The sequence below is a fragment of the Drosophila arizonae genome, chromosome 4 (assembly GCF_054131065.1).
Source record: "Drosophila arizonae isolate 15081-1271.41 chromosome 4, UAZ_ARI_1.0, whole genome shotgun sequence".
In the NCBI taxonomy this organism is placed as follows: domain Eukaryota; kingdom Metazoa; phylum Arthropoda; class Insecta; order Diptera; family Drosophilidae; genus Drosophila; species Drosophila arizonae.
In genome coordinates this window covers 4,009,872-4,035,564 of record NC_142924.1, presented here as the reverse complement: position 1 = coordinate 4,035,564, position 25,693 = coordinate 4,009,872, and the positions used below count along the sequence as shown (strand labels likewise).

Here is a 25,693-nt window from a genome sequence, read left to right as displayed (position 1 = left end):
TGTTGCGAAATTTAGCGGTTTTCCTTAGGTGAGTAATTTGAGTTCCTTTAAAGATTTTTTTTGTTTTTTTTTTTTTTTTTGTTTTATTATTTATATGACTAAATGGCATTAGGTTTGCTTATCTCTGATTTTCAGCTTTGATATATAATATTCTAATAAATTTAAACGCTTAGCAATATTAACCTTTAGTGTTTTTATTTTAATACTTTTGTAAGAGCCTAAACTTAGAAAATATATTCAAATTATTGTATATATTTATTACGCAAACAAAAACTCTCTAAAAAGTAAATGGAAATTATAGTTTTAGCTACAGCTTTTTACATAAGTTTTTCAAATTTATAGCAAGAGAAGGCTTAAGTAAAAGGAGTTTTGGTACAATTTTTTTTTTCAAATTTATACAGCCTCCGCAGCTTTAATTACACACTTGTAATAAAGTGCAGCAAAAACAGTTACTTTCTTAAACTGTCGCATTTTTTTTTTGCTCAAGTTTAGCTTTGATATTTTTTAACTTTACAGCACTGACTTCAGTCGCGACTTCCACTCACGCACGACACGACACGATTATAGTAACTTTTTTTTCCTTTATTTCTCTTAACGCTGAACGAAAACTACATTTAAATTTTTTGCAATTTTTAGTCAACGGCAATTAAATTGACGACGCGTGCAGCCGGGTCATAAAATAAAATAAGAAAAGAAAAAACAGAAAATAAATATGTGTATAAAAATAACTAGAAACCAGTTTAGAGCTGACTCAGTTTTACGCTGAACCGGTATCGAACTTTAACTTTAACTGTAATGGCAATGGTTATGTTAACCATATGCCAAGTAGCTAGCTCTCCCTCTCGCCGTCTCTCCCTCTCTCTCTCTCTCTCTGTCTCTCTTCAGAAAATGCATTTTAGCTTGAACCTTTCTGCTTGTGCGACGAATTGTTAAATTTCTATTTAATGCTGCTTTCCTTCCACCACGTCAAATATTAAGTCTTTACTCTGCATATAGATTGTTTCGGTCAGTATCCGCTGACCTTGTGTGACAGTTACTTTCATATGAGTGAGCGAGTGTATGTGTGCTATCGAGTGCCATCACACTTCCGTTGCTTTGTGGCCAGCCAGAATATATCCACGTCTTTGTTAACTGTCAAAGTTCAGGCCCTAAGACATGGCCTTAATTGTGTGCATGTGTGCGTGTGTGTGAGTCAGTGTGCGTGCTATCAAATGACAAGCTGAACACCTGCCCTGCTGTCTACCATTACGCACTTCGGTATCATATTTCATTCACTCGGCTATTATGTAGCTACAGCCATGGAAGTATCTATATCGATGTAGCTGTCGCTCTGTTATTTGCCAAATAGATCAAAAATTATGCGCGCAATTAGGTTCAATTTTCAATAGCCAAACCACAATGTGCATATTCGTTGAGCTGTCAAACTGAATTCCAGTTTTTTTCCCCACTTTTTTTTTTTGCACTAATTGTCGTTAATGAACAAATTATTGAAGACCAACAACAAAGCAAAAGGCCAGATAGCAATAAAAATGGAAGAAGGAAAAAAAAAACGTATTGGCCTAATAAAGCAAAAGAGAAGGAAAAATAAATGGCAAATAAGAGCAAGCAAAATCACTCGAGATGTCAATCAAAATTTGATCAATGAGCTGAGCCGAGCTGAGCTGAGTTCGTTTTCGCTTTGAAATTTTGTCTAGGCTACATAAAGATTAAGTGTGCGTGTGTGTTTGTCTGTCTATCTGTCTGTGTGTGGCAAGGCTGTTTGACGCCTCTAATTGAGTGATGTAATGCAAATTACTTTCAATTTTTTATTTATGCAACGAGAATAGTTGCTAAATACCATTTAAGGCTAACCTTTGGAAAATTTCAATTACATTTTATATAACAGGGCTTACATGTCGTATGATTAATTAATGCCTATGTCACATAAAAAACAAAGTAATTGTTATGCGCCTATAAAAAAATCTTTTATTATACACTTTGACCTTTGTTATGAATTTTTTTTAAAGACCTTTTGCCAGGCAACTGGTTTCTTTTTTTTTTTTTTTAACGTTATACTCTTTGTCATTAGTTGAAGCGAATAAATGTATGTATGAAAAAATGAAATATTGTAAATGTGCCTACTGCTAATTTGTATTTGCATAAATTAAAATGTAATTATAAAAGTGCAGCAGCAGCAAGCGGAAATGATTTATGCATGAAATAAGCACAAAGATATGGTTGCAACAATAAACCAAATGCTGCAAGCTCTATATACATATATATCCAGAAACGTATGTATGTATGCTTCATATATGTATATATATACATATACATGTACATTTCTGCCATTTATAACAAAACAGAGTTTTGTTTACATTAATAATTGCAGCAAATAAATTAACAAGTTATTACAACGTGAAAAAATACATTGACAATTTTTTAATAAATTGCATATAAAAAACATCATGAACAAAATGTTGCATGAAAAATGTCGAATATTAAATGCTCTTAGATAGGTTCAGGCTTTATTCCTTAACTAAGCCATAAGGCATATAGTATATAGTATATTTTATATACCCAATTCAGACTTCAACTTAGCTGAAGCTAGCAGCAATACAAACCACAATCTCACATAGTTTTAATATATTTTTACACTTTAGTGGATTATGGCACAACAAAAATTGATAAGCTCTCGCAGCGAGTGTATAAAAACTTTAACAGTCGCCTTTTTAATTTTAAATATTTAACTTTTAATTGCTGGCAATCAATTTTGAGTGCGTTGCGCTGCGCGTCCATGGTGTAAAATATATCAAAAATAGTTACAATTATTTTTTTTTTTACTTTTGTTTTGTTTTTATTTTATGCCAGAGTGCTCCGCACCATTTATCAAAAAATTATTTTCGTGTGTCAAAAGTGAATAAAAAAATATTGAAATTGTTGCTGCATGAACTCATTTTAGAAAGTGAGCTGGAATTAAAGATAAAACTGAAACTGGTAGCTCATCGATTGGGACGGTAATAAATGTATGAAGATTTATATATATCTCGCATTTTATGAGCCACGATTGCGGCTACTGTGTGCGAAAATGAAATTGAAAACAGAGTTGAAATGAAGTGAATTGAATTGAATTGAATTTCAAGAACGCACTTAATACTTGAATTGAATCAAAATATAAATAGCACTCAAATAATTTGATTTGTTTATTTATGGCACAATTTGCTCAATCATGGCCGAAACCATATTTTGTGCCTAGTCATAGGCCAAGTCCTACGCACATTTTTTTTTTTTTTTTTTCTTACTTTCATTTATAATTATTGTGATATTCGTTAAGTGATCTTTAACTCCAAAGCAGGGCCAACTCTGGCCTGGGGGCGAACTTTCAACTAGATGTATGTGTGTGTGTGTGTGCTTGTATAGATTGTAGTTGTAGTCGTTGTCTCAGCCATAAATACCTAGAAGGTCTTTCGTTTTCTCACAGTGCTGTGACGCGTGCTTTTCGCATTTAATGAGACTTGTTTTATTTTCTATGCTCTATGCAAAGTTCAAACTACTTAAGACAATTATTTCCGGCACTTTTCCTCAACTGTTCCACTGTAGCATATACTAAAGAAAACTGGAGCACAGTTGACGCGTGTTGCTGATTTGCTACGTACACAGAGCGCAAAAAATGAGCATGAAGTGGCTCATACTTAAAACTCCATTAGTTGGTGAAAATGTAATCGAAAAAATTTAGGGCAACAAATTTATTAAAACAAAAATTTTTTTAAGATAATATAAATGTGGAATATAGGATAATTGGTTAAGCTTTACACTGCTCGAAAAGTGTTGAAACTTTAAGAGTTAACAAATATATAACATTTTCTAAAAGCTTTCCAGTTCAAAGTCGGAGCCAACTCTTCCTAGCAGAGCACTCTCACTTAGTATTTCTCACAGTGTAGTTCGTTCTGGTAATTTGCCTTAGTGCTGCACTAAGTTTCACGGCAAATCGCTGTATAATTCCAATTAGAAACAATTACTCGCTCTGAACTTGTCAAGTTAAAGTTAGTGGGGCGAATGTTGGAGTTGACTGAAGCTCAACCTTTTTTTCCTTCTATTTTTTTTTTTTTTTTTTTTTTTTTTGTGGCTAGCCCCAGTGACCTGAAAAGCTAGCTGGCAGAGAAATTGCTACGACTTATATCACAGAGAGGTGTTTATCTTTTTTAGCATACAGATGCGAATTAACGCTGAGTCAGGCGGTGTGATCGGTAAATATGTAACGGCTCAACAGGCGTATGAGCAATCGATGGGTTGTGGGTTCAATAACATGCAAGTGGAGCAGCAATCGTAAGCAGCCAGCACTTAGTCTGGCGACTGTTTACATTAAATGCTAATTTATTAATGATTTTTAAATGGCTTGCAACACTTTTCGCCTGCTCCACATTGGCCAATCCGGGCGACAATTGTGGTTGCTTTTAATTGCCAAGCATTTCGAAAGAAGCCAGCGCGAAGGTGGCGGAGGGTAAGGAGGAGAAGATGAAGAAAGAGAGAGGGAGAGAGAGAGAGAAAAAATAGCATTCTCATCCGGTTCGCGCGCCACCCCGTCGCTGCCAGCTGAAGGCAATTCATTAACGCTCCACATATGAAGAGAGACGCCAAACGTGTTCAAATCAAATCCAGCTCAGACTTTGGCTCAAAGAAAAAGTTGCTGTGCCAGTTTAGCAGCAGCAATTGCAGCGCCGACCAGAGCCGTACTCGTTTTGTACTCACAGTCTGACCGCCTGTCTAACTGTCTGTCTGTTTGCCTGTATGTGTGTGTGTGTGTGTGTGTGCTTGGGTGCTGCTTTAATTATTTAATGTTGCACCCATTTGCATGGGGCAGCCGCCTCTAGCTGCCAATACGCGTTCGTTTTCTAGCCACGATATGTAGCCACGCCCACGCACACCCACACGACCACACGAAGCCCTCCCCAGCTGCAGCCACAAGCTCAGCTGCATGAAACGTTAGCTGTTGCATGGCTTTGTCTTGTCTGTTGTCTGCAAAAGATACGTTTTAAGCCCGGCTTCGTTTTAAGCACAACTAAATATAGCTCAAGATGGTATTTTTACGAAAATGCACAAATTTATATGATATTTATTTCATTTTTATGGTATTATCTCTGGCTTCAAGCACTTCAGGTCTGCTGAATATGCAAATTTTACACGAGATATGTAAAAGAAATCATAAAAAAGCGATTAAGTATAATTTTTGACTAAGCCGTGGAGAACATTAGATGACCTAACTAACTTGGTTATATGTATATAATATTTAATAATGCTATTTAGGTAAAACATAGTTTACCGAACACATGTTTGACATTTAAAACGGATATTTATTATTATATATTCTATTGCAATAATATCATAAGCATTTATTCACAAGCTCGCTCTAGGTTCAGCTATTATGGCATCAAACTTAATCAGTTTCTGATCGCTCACATCTTATAGTTTTATACCCTAACTTCTTCAATGCCAGCATTGCAGTAACCTTTACACTGGCACCGCAAATAAAATCAAATTTTTATGAATCAGCTTTGAAAGAGACGCCAGTCGAGGCGGGGCGAGCCAGGTGCGTGACTGACCAAGATACGCTCAGAGATGACGTAGACGTTGTCTAGTTAGATTTCCCTGCCACACGCTGCGACACACCTCTTGTCAGCTTGACCACGTTTGCCCACGTTGTTTTTTTTTTTTTTTTTTTTTGGCCAACGTCAAAGACTGCAAACGGCTTTTAATAATTTATGCGTGGGCGGCAACAAAATACAACAAGAAAATACCAAAACGACAACAAAGAGACGCAGAAGACGATGGCGACGACGACGTCGACACACTGACATACACAAGCTGCTGAAAAATTAATGAAAATGCTGTACCAAATTGAAAACAATAACGAACAGAGATAGAGATAGGGAAAGAGGGGTGGTCAAGACGAAAAAAAATGCAGTTGACCAAATATGCGCAAATGTTGTGGTTGGACGTCAATGGAAGCTGCGAATGAGAGAAGCAGAGAGAGAGAAAGAGAGATAAAAGTGAAGCAGAAACCGGGCCCATAGCAAAGGCAGAGGCCGTTGCTGACAATAATGTTAAAGCTGATGATTGAGCTGAACACGATGATGAGCTTGGCGAAGAAGCCACAGTCAACAGCTTTGGTTAAAAAGAAAGAAGCACAAACACAAGCTGCTTGAAAACTTGATGTAGGTCAACTATACATATACATATATATATTTAGTAAATACAGCTTCTTTTTTTTTTTTTTCTTCTCTTCTCTGACATCAACGTCAAAGTGGAGCTGGGCCTGGTCCGGTCTGCTATGCGTGTGCGTGTGTGTGTGTGTCCGCTCGTGTTACTTTTTAGTTTATAGGCCATGTGGCATGCGGAAACTGGAGCTAAAACTGGATGAAACAGAAACAGAAACCAAAGTCGAAGCCAATGCACCCCCAATGGCCAATGGCCATGATGAACTTCATGATGCTGACGTTGATGAGGCTTCTTCTTCTGCTTCTTCTGCTTTTAGCTGCTCCTTCAAGTGGAGCTCTGCTCGTTTAATTGCACTGGCCAAAACGAAAGCGACGGCTGCTGCTGCTTCTGCAGCTGCTACAAAACAACAAAGTTCTGACAAGGCGCTGGCTTAGCAAAAATTGTTTACCATGCCCCTGAAATGCCGCTGTTGCTCAAATTGGACCATGAACGTGATCAATTATGGTTCATTGTGGGGCATTTTCAAAATCAATAACAGCAACAGCTACAAAGTTGCGTTGGCCAAGCCAAGTCAAGCCAAACAATAAGACGGCCGCTCTCTAAGCCAGCCAAGAGTCAAGGCTACCTAAAGCTGAGTTGATTTGAGTTATATATTATGGACTTTTATGAACAATAAAACAAACATGCACACAAACAACAACGACTAAAACTAAAAATAAATAATTAATAACAACTGTCTATGAGCCGCAACATATACGCAATTATGGACAGGCGCACAAAAAATGCATAAAAAATCACATCAAAAAATTAATATCAATGTCAGCGTTTTTTTTGTGTTCAATTATTTGTGTCAAGTCATATGTCAAAAGATATCTGTATATATGGTATATATAACTGGATTGTATTGAGCGGCCTCTCAACTGCACTTTGGCCAAGACCAAAGACTGTAAAGTGATCCATTTGTTGGCTTTGTTGTCTGCCCTGCAATTGACTTCCGCTTTTGGCTCACAATAGCCGCAAATGGTTCGGCGGTCAGTTGGTCAGCTGGTCGGTAATTGATACGCCTTTATGGGTATTACGGTGGCTTGGTACACTTGGAGAAAATGTGTGAAGTACTTATGGTTTTCTTACCATTGTGATGACTTAACTGGGCACTTAATACAATTGATTTAAGAAATTGATATTTTGATTTAAGTTTCGCATTCTATTCTAAAAATATCTGCACAAAATCAAATAATCATTTTATAAGGCAACCCAAATCTCAAAAAGAATCAAGCTGACATCATGTCAAGCAAAAAATAAAAATTGTTCAAGCATGCCGCTTCATCCACATTATATACGCCTTTCAGAGAACTGTGGAGCTTGAGAAAAACTCTTGTGACCCATGCTCCAATTACACGCCGTGGGCGACCCCATTCAGAAAGATAAATGGATTGTAAGTCGAACGCTGTTAATTCCTAAAAATTGTAAAGAAAAGGCGTACATCTTGCCAGCGACGATCAGTTCAGTGATAAATGTTGTAACTCATGTAAAGATATTATAAGAATTTAGCAATTTCAAAAGAAATTCATCTTAATTTTAATCTTAACTGATTTCATCAAGCTTCACACAAGACTTTGCCACCTTAAGAAAGACTCGAGTACATTTGAGATTAACAAAAGTCAAGGAAAATATATAACAATTTTCAGAATTTGAGATCTAAGCACAAGCTAGAGCTTATTATTGTCAGACAAGACTTTGCTAACTTCAGAGAGGCTTTGGTTTCAAAAAAGCTCAAGTACAAAATTTGCAAATTTGCATAATGTAATTATTTTTAATAATTTTTCGAGCTTGTTTACTTCTTATTTATACATATTTATATCTCATTTCGGAAATGCCAAACAGAATCAAATAATTTAAAGTTTCAGATAGAGCTATGAAATGTTATTAAGTATTCAAGATCATACATAAAGTAAATAATTTAAATAAAGAAAATAAACAAATATTTACAAAAATGTCATTAAATATTTAAGATTATATTATATATGCTTATCATATATAAAGTAAATAATTAAAATAATAAAAAAAAAATAAATGTCTATATATAAAATTGTAATTAAATATTTAAGAATATATTATATATGTATGTCATTAAATATTTAAGATTGTATTATATATGTATATCATATATAAAATAAATAATTAAAATAATAAAAAAAATAAATGTCTATATATAAAATTGTAATTAAATATTTAAGAATATATTATATATGTATGTCTTACATAAATTAAATAATTTTAGTAATAAACAAGAACAAATTCACACTAAATATTATTTGGCTAGACTAAACCATGCCTTCATTACTCAAATTGACTTTTATCTCTGACGGTCTTTGAAGCTCACATTGAAAACTGTTTAAACAAGCCTTTAGCAACTGCCACAGTTAATGGTCATGTCTAGCCCGATATCAAGCTTAAATACAATCCAATTCAATTTAATTCATGCTGAATTTTATCACATTTAGCTGGCATTTCATATGGGCATCATCTAGCTTTGACTTCAATAATAGTCCAATATATTAGCTTGAGCGGCCTGCTCTGCTCTGGCCGCATTCTTTCTTTGCGGCTTTGCGGCCGTCTTTTGTTTAGTTCTAGGGTTTTAATTTCGTTAATGGAATTGCTTTGTTGCTGGCTTTGGCTTTGTACTTGTGCCCATTTGCAATTAAATGCATTAAAAGCCCAGTCATAGAAAAATACGAAATAAAAATAAAAATCATAATGTTTGTCCACTTAATCTATTTGTATAAAGAAGCCAAGTGAAATGTTCTGCTGCCATTTCGAGGTTAATGTGCAATACGGCCGATTATACGACAGGCTTGAACTTGCAATTATATAGATGTATATATGTATATGTCAACGTAGATATATTTATAAATAGATAACGATATATTAGGCCATAATCGCATTGAAAGCGTTGGCAATTGCAACATTTCTCTTAGCTAATTGATGATGGCTTTCATATTTGCTTATGCCCTGTTTAAGTGGGTAGCTGAGAGGGTATATTATGCTTGTCGATGAGTAATCGCACTACATATAAAAATGAATACATTGATAGATCTATATCAAAGAAAAACTACACAAATGATTCAAGAGACCATTTCCACATCTTCCAATCAAGTCATATCTACCCCATTGTCTGCCCAGCTAACTACAGGGTATCCACTCGTCAGCCATTGCTAATTGGAGCACTCTTACCATGCCATATACAAGCAATGCTGTTGTCTCAAGTTGTTTTGGGCCATAGCCAATGATATATAATTAACCAGGCAAAAAGGCAAATTGGCTCGAATCGTGTCGGCTCGAACATTTTTAACTGCTGCCCGCTTTACAAATGGGCCCAAACGTGAAGCATGAAAGCAATGCCACATTATGCTGCACGCCCCGGACAACTAATTTCGTAAGCGCCACACTTAATGCCAAGCGTAACTTATGGGCCGCCATATAATAGTCTATATATATGTATATATATGTATGTGCATGTATGTGTGTGTGTCGTGTGTTATGTGGCAGGGCTGGCACAGGCAGTTGCACATTTGCTTTGCAAAGTTATTAGCGTGTTGAACGGCTTCTCTTTTCTTTTCTGTTTGTATTTTATTTTGATTTTACTCTCTTTTTCATTTTCATTAAAAGACATAAATTGTGCAGCAAAAATGCAGAGAAGGATAGGTTTGGTCTGGGTCGGCTTGCCTTGTGTCTGACTCGGTCTCTGTGCCTCTATCTATCCCTCTCACACTCTCACTCTGTCTTCCCGTCTCCGTCGCTGTCTCTGTCCTTGTCTCCGCCTCTGACTCTGACTCCGTCTCTGGGTGTTTGTCCATGTCTGGCAGCCAAAGGCGTGTGTGCGTCGTGTTTTATTTGCAGCCTTTTGCGCTCTTATTTACGATTTTTTCATTTTCATTTTCATTCTGCACATATTTTTTCCCCCATCACGGTTATTTTCCACGGCGCAATGCATTCATGGGCTGCGACGCAAAGCAGTTTGTATGAATGAAAGTTGCATGTGGGTCTGAATAAGCAAGTGAATGAGTGAATGAATGAATGAGTGAGGCAAATGCCGCTCGGCTCTAGCCCCTAGAAGGGACACAGCAGCATTAAGAATGTCGCCGCCGCACATTAAAACATTTTTGAGAGGGGCGTGACTGTTACAGCCAGCCAGCCAAGCAACTAGCTAATGCAATGCAAATGCAGCAGCAGCAGCAACAGCACTCGCAGCAGCTGCAGCTGAAGTTGACAAAATAATCGCACAGGCAAACAACATTACAGCTGACGGTACAAACGGGCGTATACTTAACATTTGCAATTCTTTGCATTGCAGCTAAAGGGAAATTAGAAAAGTGCCCAAATGACAAATTGAAAGCGAAATGGAATACAAATAAAGAGAGCAAGTAGAAGAAGGTAATTTAAAAATGGAATGCTTAGCTACACACAATACACATATTTTGCAATTGAAGTGAAAAATTGAATCCTTAATTTAGTTTTCAATTTTCAATCGTTGCCGTAATCTCGACTCACGCTCGCTCGCTCTTTGTCCACTTGTCTGCAATATTAAATTCTCAGCCATTGTCAAATAAAAATTCTTCAATTCTGTCAAACATCGCTCAGATATGTACAAACTCTTTTTTCTTCTTTCCTTCCAACTTCTTCTACTTCGAGAATTTCCGCTAAGCGCCCATCCCCAATTTTCGCTTTTTGGGCTTCGGCGTCGTTTTCGTTTTCGCTTTCCTTTTTCACTGCACTCAAAGATAAAAAACAAGCTGGGTGTGCTCGAATGCGCAGCGTTGATGTGCTTGAAGATACCCTTTAAGGTGGAGACACAGAGCATGCTTTAGCTTGGGAAAATTATTTGGATGAGAGTCAAGAAAAATGGCTTGAAGCAGGAAAGTTGACCAACTTTATTTGCCATATTAAAAAAAATAATAATATTTTTGTTTAAGTTTAATAGTAGCTATACATTTTTAATAAAATTAATTTGAAATATTTTTCGATAATAGCTAAAGCTTAACTATAGTCTTAGCCATATTTACTTTAGTTAGAATTTAAAGCAATATATATTTTGTATTCAGCTATTCATTTTAAAAAGTCTCTACAACTCGTTTCACGCTTTTATTTAACTGCAGGGTATTCGTAATAATGCGCCAAACAATTTTTGCCGACGCTGTAAACTTTCATGTGCCGCCTCCAACATTGTCGTTAAGTTGCACGTTGTTGTTGTTGCTGTTGCTGGTAACGCAGCCAACTTTTTGGTCATGATCTTTCACTCGAACTGCGAGCCAGTGCGACCAACTGTCTGGTCTGGGGTCTGGGCAAACACGCGGCATTTAAATTAGCTGTCGTTGTGGGCGCCGCTGTCTACCTGTTGTTGTTGTTGTTGTTGTTGTCATGGTAGTTGTTGCTGCTGCTGCTGTCGCTTTTCTAATTGCTCGCTGCGCACGTTCATGCGAGAGAGGCAGAGGCAGTCAGGCAATGTTGGGCTGCTCGGTCTAGGGTTCAGGGCATGGCTCTGGGAGTAGGCAGAGGCCTAGGCATGGTCATGTGCCTGTGTGCCTGCCTGATTTTCACTGCAGCTCACGCATAAATCTCGCAACTATGTCAATCGCATCGGAGTCACGTAATCTGTGTGACATTTTCAGCGAATCGTTAAAATTGGAAAATTTATCGGCCGTGCGTCAAATGCGTACGCCAGAGCTGCATATTTTATGCACACAGCTCCGGCGGTCAGGTAAAGCTGCGCAGCTCAACTGTCACCTGGCTGGTTCATCATTAACACCTTACGGCCAGCGCAAAATAGCGAATGATTAATGTCAAAGTCGGGACAGCAAAAAATTGCAACAGGCAGTCAGGCAGGCAGTCAGGCAGGCAGACAGCCAACCAGCTAGCCAGCCAGCCAGAGGCAGGGTCACAAATGGCCAACGGCGACACGAAATATTGTAATTAAATTTTGATAGCGCCACTCATTATGTAAAGGCAAACTAAGAGCTGCATTCTCTCACTCTCTCTCTCTCTCTCTCTCTCTCTGTCTTGGCAAAACAAAATACAATCATATTGTATAAAAATAAACATCTTTAATTAAATTTCTCACACTCAACAGAAGCAGCAACAATAACAACATAGGAAACAAAACGCACAACAAAGCAACAAAACGAAGATTGCGAAAAGATCACAGCCAAAAAAGGTTCCAAAACCACGTGAATTGTCATGCATGTTCGTTATCACTGTTATTGTTGTTGCTTGTCGTTTGTTGTTGTCCCTTTGTGGCTGTCTCTTTGGTAGCTGCAACAACGTGAATTGTGTTCATTGCCAGCCTTTGTCTACTTTGTCAACTAGTGATGGAAACGTGAGAAGCAGATGTCGTAGCTCGTCTAGAGCTGAGATACGAAAATTCTATGATAATGATGAGTAAACTATGTTCAAAATAATGTCTATATTAGACATTTTATATAAATATAGTCAATTACACCCGACTGCAACCGTCTTTTGTGCTGTGCAATTAAGAAATTAAATATCAGCTTGAATGCTAGATATTTCAGTGGCGATTCATCCTTAACTCTTTAAGATTTTGCTTTAAAGAAGGTCAAGTCAATAACAATAAATTTCATAAAAATCCACAGCATACATATTCATATGGATGTTGAGATAAGCCAAAGCCTTAACCTAGACTGCGGAAAATACTCGAGATATTAAGATAAATACACTCAAAAAGAAATATGATTCTCTGCATATGCAGCTTATATTTGCATCTGCTGTCGCTTTTATAATTCAATAAAACAAAAACATTTGCATCTCTTCAAGCTAACCTTGCACTATGATTTATCTATAAATGTCCATATACAGCAACTAAAGAGAAAAATAGAAAAAAATGTGCCAGCAACAGTTTCTTTTGAGTTGCTGTTGTTGCTTGGCAAACAATTTGAAGTTGTGCGAAACTGGAAATTAAAAACGCTTAATATGCGCTTCCGGTGAGGGCGAAGCAACGGCAGCAACAGCAACAGACGAAGACGACAAAGGCAAACGGCAAGCCAAAGGCAAAGGCAACAGCAATGGACTTTACATACAGTCAAGCTATCAGCGCCATCAGCAACAGCTACAGCAGCAACAACAGCAACAACATCAATAGCAACAGCAGCAGCAGCAGCAATGGTAACAACAGCAACAATAGCTGGCATAGAGCCGTCTTATATTGGGGGTTTACGAGGTAGCTTTACGAGTGGGCTTTGGGTGTAGCATTTCAAGTTGATATGCTTGTTTTGTTTGTCTTTTGTTTTTGGCCGCTTTGTTGTTGCTGCTGTTCTTGCTGCTGACTGTATAACCCTTTTGCACGTTTTCTTCCCCCTGCCAGTTGTTGTTGTTGCTGTTGTTGTTGTTGTTGTGTGCGTTGTTTTCAGCATTTGCGCTAAATGTTGTTTACTTTTCGTCATTGTGCGAGCTGCTGCTGTTGTTAGTGTCGTTTTGCTTTTGTTGTTCTTGTTACTGTTTTTTTTTTTTTTTCTTATATTTTTTTTTACCTTTTTTTTTTTTTTCTTACAACAATGTTGAGTGTTGGCTGCCGCTTAACATTCACCTACTTTTCACCTTTTCATAGCAGCATACAACGCCTGGCCGTGGCATCAAAGCGGACGCGCTGACTTCAAATGAAATTAGAAGTTGACGCAGTGCAACAGCAACAATAACAACGGCAAACAAACAATGCCAAATGCACAGGCTGAGCAGCTAAGATTCATTCAGTACATGAAAACTGAGCGTTAAGTAGAAAGTTAATTAGGCTTAAATGTGCGAAAGACGACGCCAACGTCAACAACAACACGAATCTGCTTGAAAAGCCAATTAAAAATTCTGCTGCTGCTGTTGCTGCTGTTGGTGTTGCTGCCTTTGCTTCAGCTTCTGTTTGATTTTCTTTGCTCAATTTTCAAAAAAAGAATTCTGCTTCCTCTTAATCATCTGCTCGCAGCTGAGACTTGTTAATTAATTTTTATGCATTTGGACAAATGTTCAATTCGAAAAGTTTTATTTAATATATTTTTTGTTGTTGTTTGAAACAGCAAAAAGAAAACTTTCGTTTCGCTGTTGGCGTAGAAAAAATCCCCAAAAAAAAAAAAAAAACAAATGCCAACAACAATAGAGCGAAAATTTCACTTGGCCTTAAGGCAACGCAGTTGACATTAATTGAGCCTATTAAACTCTGCGCTAATAAGTTCCAGAGCCAACTTATCGTATTGCCATTTCCCGTTTCCTTTAAGCCAACAACTGTTGGCTGTTGTTGCTGTTGCTGTTGCTGTTGCGGCTGTTACTGTTGTTGTTATCGTGCTTGTCCGCCTGTCAGCTGGCTGAATCAGAACGATTAACACTTGGATTGTTTCAAGAGCATGTGGCACATTAATAACGCCCCTTTGGCCACTTTGGCTTGGACCATGGAACAGACAAACAGAAAAGGAAATTCACGAATCTGAAATGCACTTCAAAGGCTTTGTTATCCATACCTATCGATGTATATATTATTAGGTAAGATCCATTAAATATTATCATTTAGCAGCTCAGAGCTAAGCTAAGCCATTGTTTCTATTATTATTTATATTTTATATTGTATATTTTATATTTTATATTTTATATTTTATATTTTATATTTTATTATTTATATTTTATATTGTATATTTTATATTTTATATTTTATGTTTCATATTTAATCCTAATATATTTTTTTTATACATATATCATGTACAATTTGATTAATGTTAATAATATTATCTATTATCATCTAATTCTTCAGCTTCATTCATTTCGATTCATTATCACGTCTAATATCTGGTTATGACTGCAATTAGTATCAGCTAAGCTCCCCATATAATGCAAATTATTATATTGTATGGCCCAAAAATAACTAAGAAGTATAATTCTTATGGCCTTGCTAAATATTTCTTATTAACATATATAAAAAAAACTGCTTCGTGCTAGCCCACAAATCAAGACATCTCGACATGCTAATTAAGAACTTACGATTTATGTGCATATGAGTGAGTGTGTAAGTGTGCGTGCGTTGCAAACCTCATGACTTGATTATTATGCCCCACAAAGCAAAAGGTAAACAAACGCTGACTATGGGACCCCAAAAGGTCGCCAACCAATGTCCAACAGAGGCAACTAATTTAGGGCTTAACTCTAATCAAAGTTGAGCAGCGGTAGCCAAAGCCCGCTGTCCACAATGATTCCCACGGCACGCACATGTGTGTGTGAGTAAGTGTGTGCGAGTGGGTCTGTATGTGTGTATCTTAAGCACGCATAAGAGTATGCGTGCGCACAATTTAATGACAGCCACTGTGGCCAACGCTCGACTAGAAACTGAAACTAAAATAGCAACAACAACAAAACCAAAAAAAAAAATACTGTATGCATAAACATGCTGTAAGAGACAGAGTTGAAAATTTCGAGCGAATAACAGATGACAGCTTGTATACTCTTGACATTGTTCAATATATTCAATAATATGTATATAGTATTTTGATTTATCTAAAAATAGATTTATGATATATGAAATATAACAAATCAAACAAAATATATTTTAAAAGAAAATTTAGTTTTTTTAGTTGAAAAATTAAAAGAATATTATTTTAAAATCAAGATCAGATCGTTAAACAGCTGAAATATCGTTTGATATTTTGATATACTTAAGTTCAATTCCTCTGCTCTGCTCTATTCATCTATCTCTCTTTCTCGTTCTGTTCAATTTCTGGTCTCAACCTTCCATCATCTATGCATTGCACAGTTTGTAGCTAAGCTTATATGCTCTCTGTCTGCCCCTAAATCACTCTCTCTCTGTCTCCCTCTCTCTGTCTATAGAAAACTCTAATCCTCTATGCCAGCTACCACCACACATAGTTACAATTGTAGACTAGTGGCAACTTTTGATGTTGTATTCAATTTGCATGTTGCAGTCAGTGTTGCATAATTAAAATTTTTGAAAATTAATTTCATAATTTTAGCAGACAGCTCTAGTTCTCTATGTTTTACTATTTTTATTTGTATTATTAACAGTTGTCGAAACAAAAACCTTTAAATGTTGTTTGTTGATGATGATGATGATGATGATGATTCCATTCCATTTCATTCCATGCCATGCTATACCATGCTATGCCATTTCTATGCTATGTGTTGGTTCCTGTTGCTGGTTATTTGTATTATTTATGTGCATTTTGATGCGGATGGCCAGTTGTAGTTGCTTTATGTGTTATTTTTATTTTTAGTTGCAATTTTGCTCATGTTTTGTTTTGCGAAAAATACAATTTTTCATACCAGAGTCGAAAAAGTTTGTTATTGAAGCGGAGCAAGAGTCGGTAGTGGGTAGATGTGGCGAGAGGTAGAGGTAGAGGTAGAAAGAGTTACATTTTTGCGTATTCTCTGTTATAAAATTGTAATGCAACGGCAGCTGACAAAAGTTTTGAGCATCAGCTGACTTTTGTACAGCAGAAGTTTTACTTATATACCAGTAATACTCTCTCTTTATTTAGCTATATATAATGTATATATACAGGCTTAATTAGCTGTAGATCTGCCAAGAGTTGAGCCATCAATTGAAGATGCTCAGCGTTGCGCACAGTTGCAGCTACATTTACATCGTTTGCAGCTTTGCAGCTTTGCATCTTTGAGCTGCAGCTGTGCACGACGAGCGCCCATTAGGGCAGCTTTAATTTCCGCCTCACACATGGTGGATATAGCGTTATCTATATAGTTCCGATTTACGTAGCGAAGCGCTGGCCTGCCTTAATGAGGCGTCTGCTTGCCGTTGAGGCTGACGTAACGCACGCACCAGGCAGACCATCAGCCCTGCCCCGCCCCCCATGGCTACCGCTTCTGGCCAACTGTGCATTGTGTGTAAATTTGTTACCATTTTTTTACATTGCTGCTGTTGTTGTTGTTGTTGTTCGGTCTCTGCGTGTGTTTGCTTGCCTCGTATTGCACATAAAAGGTAATTTCTAATTTGCTGGTGTTTTATTGTTTCTTGTGCGCAGTTTTATGGAGGTGCCGGCAGTAGCAGCAACAACATCAACAACAACAACAACAAACAGCAAATGCCGACTTATGCAACAGCTCACATTTGGGCCCAGACCCAGGCAGCGATGCGGCAGAGGCAGCGACGCATGCGCTCAAATTACATGGCAGCTGTTGGCACTGCCACTGCGACTGTTGCTGCTGCTGCTGCCGCTGCCGCTGTTGAAGAGCTGGCTCTGCTCGTAAAAGCATAACGGCGTTCATTAATCATGCAATCCACGTTCAAACGAAACGAAAACCTAAACGTAAACGAGGCTAGAACCAAAAGCGTCTAGAAAAACTCTTCCAATCGACAACTGTTGCCAATTAGCAGCAACATGCAAAGCGCATTTGCAAATGGCAACAGCATCAACAACAGCAGCAGCAGCAGCAGCAACAGCCACGGGGTAGCACCAGCTAACAAACAAAAAATGAAGCCAAAGAGCGCTTCTTTTTTCCGCTAGCCATAGATTTGTCTAAGCCGCGGAGCTTACGATTAGATTATAAAGTCTGAACTCTTCAGCCAGATGAAATAGGGGCCATATATAAACTGGATTGCCCAGCTAATTGCCTGATCAGTTGATGGAGGGCAGAAGGCAACCAAAGCCGGAAATGTACCATAAAAAAGTTACAATTATAGAAGTAACTAACACTAGCAGTTGATAGCATTGCTAGAACAACAAGAGACTTTGGCGAAATATCTCAGGCTATGTAAAATCTTATTGGAAAATCCACAGCTGCTGCATTCATTCAGTATATAACTAAGCCAAGTAAATTCCCTCGTAGTTATTCTCATTTGAAGTAAGGAAAAAAACAAGTAAAATTAATTCTATAAGTAATCTGCCTATATTCCATTCCCATCTGACTTAACCTAACTTTCTGTGCAAACCCAAGACATGCGATATATAATTAGCAAAAAATAGGTAAAAACAGTTTGAGTTGATCCTGTTTGCAAGTTATATAAGATTTAGGCCACGTGCTATGAAGAGCTCTTAATAATCACCTTTTTCCGTTACCAACTACAGTTTAGCACCTTTTTGTAAGACACCAGCCACTGACCTGGATTGCCCGTAGATGTAGCCACATCAACCCACTCAAACCTGGCAAAAATGGGTCACTTATCTACCTGTCAGCCTAAAGCTACCTGTCAGCCTTTAAATTCTGTCTGCCAATGCAGAAATTGCATCATTTGTTGAGCGACACGCAACGAAAGTGTTTCACACTGTGAGAGCAAAAATAAATCTACTCAATAGACAAATTAGACAGCTGACAATGTCCGAGTTTGGGAGCAGAAGCGGCAATAGAATCATGGAGACTCTGGGCTATGCCCTGTACTTGCACTGCCAGGAGCTGAGGCGCCCGAAGCGCTGCCGTCGCCTGATGCGCGTGGCCAGCACCAAGCTGCAGCTGACCAATGAATTAATCTGGCAGCAACGTTGCCAATGGCAGCTGGCGGCGCCGAGCTATCAGGAGCGCAGTGCACTGAATCGTGAACGTCAATATCGCGACATACTCGAGCAAAATATGCAGCGCCAGCAGCTGAAGCAACAGCAACAGAAGCAACAACGGCTACAGCACGCAACACGCTCGAAGCTCGAGGCTGGAAGCTCAAACAGCATCCAGTTTAAGATAGATTAGTTGCAGCGCCGCGGCGTTTACGTTAAGATCTCCGAGTTAAAGCGATATGCAATAAAGGCGCATAAATCATCAAAGAGCAACTGCTGTGGCTGCTGCTGTTGCTGTTGCTGCTGTGGCTGAGCCAGCTCGATTGGTGTGAACGAAAAACAAGCCAAAGTGTTTGGCTTCTGACACCGTCGACGTGCACCAGGGGGCGACTTTTCGGGCTGAGCGCAAAGAAAGTGCAACAGCAACTAACTGCAGAGCCACAGCCATAGCACAGCCACAGCTAGAGGAACAAGAACAACAGCCGCAACTGGCAAGTTTTTCAATTTCCTGCAGCCATTATGCAGCGGCTAATAGAGCGGAGACTGTGACACGGTGCAAGTGGAAACGAATTTTAGCAGCACAATATGGGCAAGGGCATAGGAATAGTAGCAAAAAAAGTTAGCTTTAAGTATATTTATGGGAATATTAAATTTGAAATTAAAATGAGAAAAATAATTTAATATATCTTATTATTTAATGGTATTTCTATATTAAAACCTAGTCTCACAGAGGCTTCCGAAATAACTGCAGCTCGTTAGGCTTATCACAGATATTTACAGGGTATAATTACTTCAGATGACTAATAGTAGCTATGCTATTATACCCGACAGCTCTTATTTGAGATCTAGTCCAATCAATAGTCTATCGATAGTTACACGATTCTAGCCTATAGACATATTTCATGTCTTTTAACATCCAATATTTCTACTACAATTCTCATACTTATTATCACCAAATCTTCTCTTATCCTATATTACTTTATTTAATAATCTCATTTTGAAATCCCACTCACGCGCCCGTCTCTAGCAAGTACTTTTTAGTGGTTGCACTCGGTTAGTCGGCAATTGCAACAGCTGCTCTGCTGGCCATTGACGTTTCAAGCGGTTCTCGCACGGGCTTTTTTTCTCGCTTGATTTGTCACACACAGCCACGCAGCGGCACACGCACACGCACACGCACACACACACACACACACACAGATAGCGTACCCAACGGAAAAGTAAACCTGTCCATCTGTCTCAGAACCGGTAACTGTTTTGCCAGGCGTTGCGGCGCTTTCTTTTCGCCCAATGCCAACGGGCAAAGGGGCATATCGAGTCGGAGGCTTCGCTTTGCCTCTCATCTTGGCACAGGCGCATTTGTATTTAGTTGCAATACCTTTAGGCCCACTAACACTCTCCCGCCCCGCCCCGCACCACCCCGCACCCAATCCCATCTCATGAGTTTGTCGCCTGTTTTGTGTTTGCTATTCTAAGTGCTGTTGGCTACCGAGTTTTCAGAGTTTCGTTTAGCTTTTCTTGCTACTCTCTATCTCTATCTGTTGGCATGCTGGTTATTTATGCCTCTTGTTGTCCCAATTCTGGAGAAGAAAAAAAGTGGAAGAAAAACAAATGCCAAGAAACTAAAAATATGCTGCAGCAGCGCGTGTGTGTGTGTGTGTGCATGCGGTTTTCCATTTTTAAAGTGCCTATGCCAGCTTTTTAATAAGCAGCACAACAAAAAACTGTAGAGAGGAGAAGTCAGAGCTGAACGCTTACCTATCGATTGTTGGCCTTTAAATGCTGAAACGAAAGGAAAAAAACAATAGAATAAATATATTGTTTATTATTTAAAATTCAAAAATCAATATGGAATTTTGCGCTGACAGCGTCAGACGCATAAAAGTCAACAATGGCCAGTCGGGTGACATAAATTTAATGCTTTCAAAATGCGCTTTCAAAACTCCAAACAAACAACAACAACAAATTGCTATACGACCTGCGCGACAGTAGATAAAACATAATGCAAATATTATTGGTGATTTTTTTTATGATATATTTTTTTTTAGCATTTATTTTCTTTTTTTTTTTTTTCGCTGTAATCATTGCAGGTCTAAAACAAATACAGTTTTTGTGCGATGCGGTGAATGGCCATCGCTCTATGCGATTCTCATGTCAGTCTGCAGCTGTCCCTGTCCGACATGCAGCATGCAATTTTGAAAGAAAGAAAAACAGTTTAAGAGTTGTGAAAGTCGAACAACGACTGCGGCTACCTTTCTAGGCAATTTTCGGAGAAGGCCTTTGAGTAAATGGTAAACAGCTCTTAAGCTCGAAACCTTTCCTACAGAAAGTTACAATCATTTTAATATAAGAATCTAAGTTTTTTTGTGGTTACTGTTTGTGACTATTTAATTGAAAGTAATTAGAAATTTCTTTCGTTTGTGTACCTTTCTAATGTACGTTCGCTGGGCTTTCGTTTCAAGTGCTCACTGTAGCTGGCACCTGACTGTGCCCGTGACCGAGTGTCAGTTAACACTCGACGCGACCTCAGCTAAGCGAAAACCCATTCAGCCATAGAACAATGCCGGCCCATTTTGCTCGCTCTTATTTATACCTATATACATATATAATAAATACATGTATATATGTATATATATAGGGATATTTTTCGCACTTGAGTTTTTGTATAGTGTTGCATTGGAAAATTTTGTGCGTGTCAGCAGCAGCAGCTGCTAAGCAAAGCAAAAACAAAAGCAACAACTGTAATAATAGCAACAATAACAGCTAACAAACAACATTGTACAAACAACCAAACAACGAAACAACCAAAACAACAACAACAGCAACACTTTTTATTGCCGGCCAAAAGGAAAGCAGCGGCAAGCGGGTGGTTTGGGTGGTTGAGATGGCTGCGTTGGGTTGGGGTGGTGCGGTAGCTGCTGCCACACAAAACACAAATAAACAATTGCAATTGTGAGCTGGTTGTAATTCGGTGAGCGGCTAAATCGCCTGTAAATACTTTTGTACAAGTTAACAGTTATAAATGGGCTTTTTATGAGTTGTGTGTGTGTGTGTGAATTGTTTGTGCGACAATATTTCAAGAGGAAGCTGAGTGTGCGGCACTCGAGCGTTGTAATATCAAATAAATGGCATTTGCCAAGCAGCAATGGCTATCCCCATAGATAACACTGAGCAGCTCCACATTTCTCATGTTACAACAACAATTTCAAATTGACAGCGGACAGAACGTACAGTGAACATTGTCCATTGATGCATACACTTAGAAAAATGAAAAAAAAAAAAAAACAATTATTATACAAAATAGCTAAAGCTAAAATGATTGGCTAAACTTAAATAAAAAATTGAATTGAAATTGGCCAAGTTTTATTTAAACTTAAAGCCCAGCCAAGCTTCCATAACTTTTTTAATGCCAATCTCAATCTCTATTTATATTGATCCCAACTTAGCTGCAGCCTCAAAGCCACTTCACATGCACAAGAGCCAAACTCCATGTCGTTTGTATTCGAGTTTAGAATATTGTTTTTCTCCGCCTGTACAGAGAGTCAGCTGGCTCGAGGGAAATGTTATGCTCCGACTAGAAGTGAAGCGAATCACTTTGCTTATGTTGCTACTCCACTTGCATCTCTCTCTCTCTCTCTCTCCCTCTCTCTCGCTGTGGTCGTGGCTGTCAAGTGAAATCGTTCGTCCATGTCGAGCTGATGCTCGACTGCAGCTTTTGCTTCATCTTTGGCACCAGCTGCTGCTGCTGCTGCTGCTACTGCTGCTATTGCTTTGGGTTTGGCTTGTCTGCCAGTTGTCTGGCCAAGTGTCCGTGTTTGTTATTGTTACGATTTATGGTATACGCACATAGATCATCAATGTGCCATGAGCCCGGCTCACCTGCAGCTCACTTCATTTTTAGCTTGTAAGTTTGTTAGAGGAGATTTTCTATTGATTTTCTCGTTTTGCCTGGCCATGTTTTCTATTTGCCGTCCATAATAATGCTATGCAATGGAAATCATAAAAGTCAACAGCTAAAAAGCAACAACAACATTTACAGCTGGCCATGGCCATATAATACAGTTAGCTGATACGGCTGCCGCTGTTGCCGCTGTGGCTGCCGTTGCATTTGCCGGCTTCATTAGGAAAATTTTGCGCTTTCGTCTACAGAAATCAAACAGCATCATGTTTATAATTGTGCTCGTAATGAGCTTGACGCTGCATTTGGCCGCCAACGTTTGGACAGGTGAAAGAGAGACAACCCGCTGGCCAAAATTCAACAATTTTTGGCTATTGCCCTGTGGGTGGGCGGCCAGTTGGGACCATTAAAATATTTGTTGCACTTTCCGTGTCTATCCCTCTCTCGCTGTCTGTCTGTCTGTCTCTTTTACCATGCAGTGAAAGCGGTAAAAAGTGGACAAAGCTAACATGCAAAACTTTGCATGAATAACCAAAGCGACTGACAAAATACATTCGAAACGGAGGGCGAGACACGCCCTTATTTTTTTTCGTATCTGTAACTCGCTGGCAGCAGAAATCAAAACTGCAACATCGCAACAAAAGTAATGCAAAATTAAATGCAAAAAACAATCAACAAACAGCGAAAGGGACAGCCAGACAAAAAAGAGAAAGAGACGGGCAGACGGGCAGGCGGGCGGACAGACAAAGCGACAGACAGCAAATGTTGACAGCCGCAGAATGCAACAAGCAAATTTGCAACAATATAAAAGCGGCAGAAAAAAGGGAAATATTTGAGTAGAGCATGACTTATAGTTACCCTGTAATAAACTTTAAAGGCAGCGCAATCAAAGATCTCAAATGTTCTCTAACGTTCACCTGCTGAATAGGTAAAATTTGTAATGAATGTATGTAGAATATTTAGGCACACAGTATCTATAGGCCTAACACTTCAGATCTTGAATTTCGAGAGATTAACAACTTTTTATATACACCTCAACCTTATGCTCACCTTCCGCCCCCTTCAAACACTTGACAAGAGTTCAATCTACCCATTACTTCAAACATTTCCAATAGTTACAGGGCATAGATATGTAAAAGAAAAAAAAAAGGAAAAACGATAAATACAAAAGTCAAATGAAAAAAGAAAAACAAAACAAAAAACACTGCACTACAAAAGCCAACAAATATTTATTATTACATTTACATGGTTTACATGGCAATGCGCGTTTCTTCTGTGTTGCGGCATTCAAATGCCCTAACATGATTTTAACATTCAATCGCTTGATGCATGAGCTTCGATATGTTCATATTGTGTGGACCCCATGCAGTTTTTTGGTTGATCTTTGAATGGCTCAGAGATGGGATGCTATGCAAATCAGATGGCCAGCAACTATGCATATATAAGGGACCATCAACGGTTCGCGCAGAAACGTAAATGTCTCTTAATGTCAGTTAATGGCAGCAATCGGCCATAAAACCCAACCATAATCAAGTAGATGTAGATGTAGAAGAAGAAGAAGAAGGCAAAGGAGGAGGAGGAGAAGTAGAAACGGTAGAAGCAGCTAAATGATGATGACGATCAGGGCAACAACGAACTTTTCTCGACTTAGCAAAATTAGATATAAAGCAAGGAACCTGTTCTGGGTTCATTAGTTAATAAAGCAAACGATGATATTTATAGTTGAATATGCGCTTTGATTAGCTCATCCAAAACAATGCAAATAAATATGCTGACTCTGTATATACATATAATATCAGTAAATAACACAGTTAATATGGAAGAGAAAAGAAATTTTAATGGCAATTTGAAAGGCTTCTATTGTGAGCTTTCAGTAGTTTAATTACTTGAATCCCCTTAAACATTTATCGCTGACTATTTAAACTGTACACATATAGTTTATAATTTAAAGAAGCTTAAAATACTCAATTTGCATATTAATTTGATATACTATTTTTTAATTAAATAAGAATAAATTAAAAATTAATTAATAATCAGCTCTTGTGAAAAAAAATTTTAGAATTTTTAGAAAGGCAAATATTGTTGCAATGAGAAATTTTACTTCTACATTTTATTACATTTACACTTGATTTGAGAGCAAAACTTTGTTTTATTTATACAAATTAAAGTTGAATAAAGTTATATTACGTATAATAAGTAGATTTCAATGAAAATTTAACACTAGTTCAATATAAATTGATAAGATTCTAAAGAGTAGAGTAAAGCAATCCTTAATATTCTAAGGTAAGCTCAAACAATTAATGGAAAAACTAGTATTATATGCATAAATACATTTATATATATATTTACACACGTACCCAAATACTACTCTTGAGATAGAGCATTCAATCACATATCATTGAGAAACGACAGTTTTTCCGTTAGATTACGCCTGCATTGATTTTATATGCTGCTGTTTGTTATTGTTGTTGGCTTTTCAATTTGTTGTTAAATGCAATAAAAGTGCATTTTGCATTTTATGCTGCAATCCATTGATTGAATGCGTCGCATCGTTTTACCCAGAGATAGATGGAGAGAGACAGAGAGGGAGAGAGAGATAGATAGAAAGAGAGAGAGAAAGAGAGGGAGCGAGCGTAGTCCCTCTGACACACATATTTCTATAGGGCGGCTGCACTGTGTCTGGCTTGTCCTTTCATTTGTATTGTCTGCCCCTTTGACGTCCTTCCATTCCCCCCTTGCGTATGCGCAATTTTAATTATATTTTACGTCAATTGTAAAACGGGCGCAGCAAGAAAACCATTTTTCATTTAATTAATTGAAAAATGTGTGTGTGTGTGTCTGTGTGTGGAAATGCCAAAAATTGCAGTGGAAGGGCAAAGAAAAAAGACAAACCAACAAACAAGCACAAAAACAAAACATAAAAGGTAACCATGACAGGTCTTTGGCCAGATATAAGCAGACCGATAAGGTGGCAACCCTTTCCCAAAATACCTACAAAAAAAAAATACGTAAAAAAAAAAAAATTAATTGTGCTCAAGACAAAGGCGAATGGCATATTTTTCGCAAAAGTTCATTACGCCCAAACGAAATGCGACGACATCGT

The 25,693-nt window shown here is 38.0% G+C and overlaps 2 protein-coding genes across 4 annotated transcripts in view; one reads left to right on the top strand and one right to left on the bottom strand.

Annotated features, from left to right (window-relative positions):
* The window catches only part of RhoGEF64C (Rho guanine nucleotide exchange factor at 64C), a 132,797-nt gene that overhangs the window by 90,446 nt on the left and 16,658 nt on the right, over positions 1-25,693 (bottom strand). For 2 of the 3 annotated variants that reach the window (XM_089467977.1, XM_089467978.1), the window contains exon 2: positions 20,451-20,474. The exons of the other annotated variant lie outside the window; for it this stretch is intronic. The gene's annotated coding sequence lies outside the window, so the exon portion shown is untranslated. The remainder of the gene's footprint in view (positions 1-20,450; positions 20,475-25,693) is intronic. 3 annotated transcript variants of the gene reach the window in all.
* LOC108614385 (uncharacterized) lies at positions 18,357-24,533 on the top strand. The gene has a single exon (XM_018008490.2). The coding sequence runs from the start codon at positions 18,520-18,522 to the stop codon at positions 18,883-18,885; it is 366 nt and encodes a 121-aa protein (XP_017863979.1). The 5' UTR covers positions 18,357-18,519; the 3' UTR covers positions 18,886-24,533.

Bases quoted from the DNA above. Each gene is read 5' to 3' on its own strand.
- LOC108614385 (XM_018008490.2), top strand. From the start codon at position 18,520: ATGTCCGAGTTTGGGAGCAGAAGCGGCAATAGAATCATGGAGACTCTG.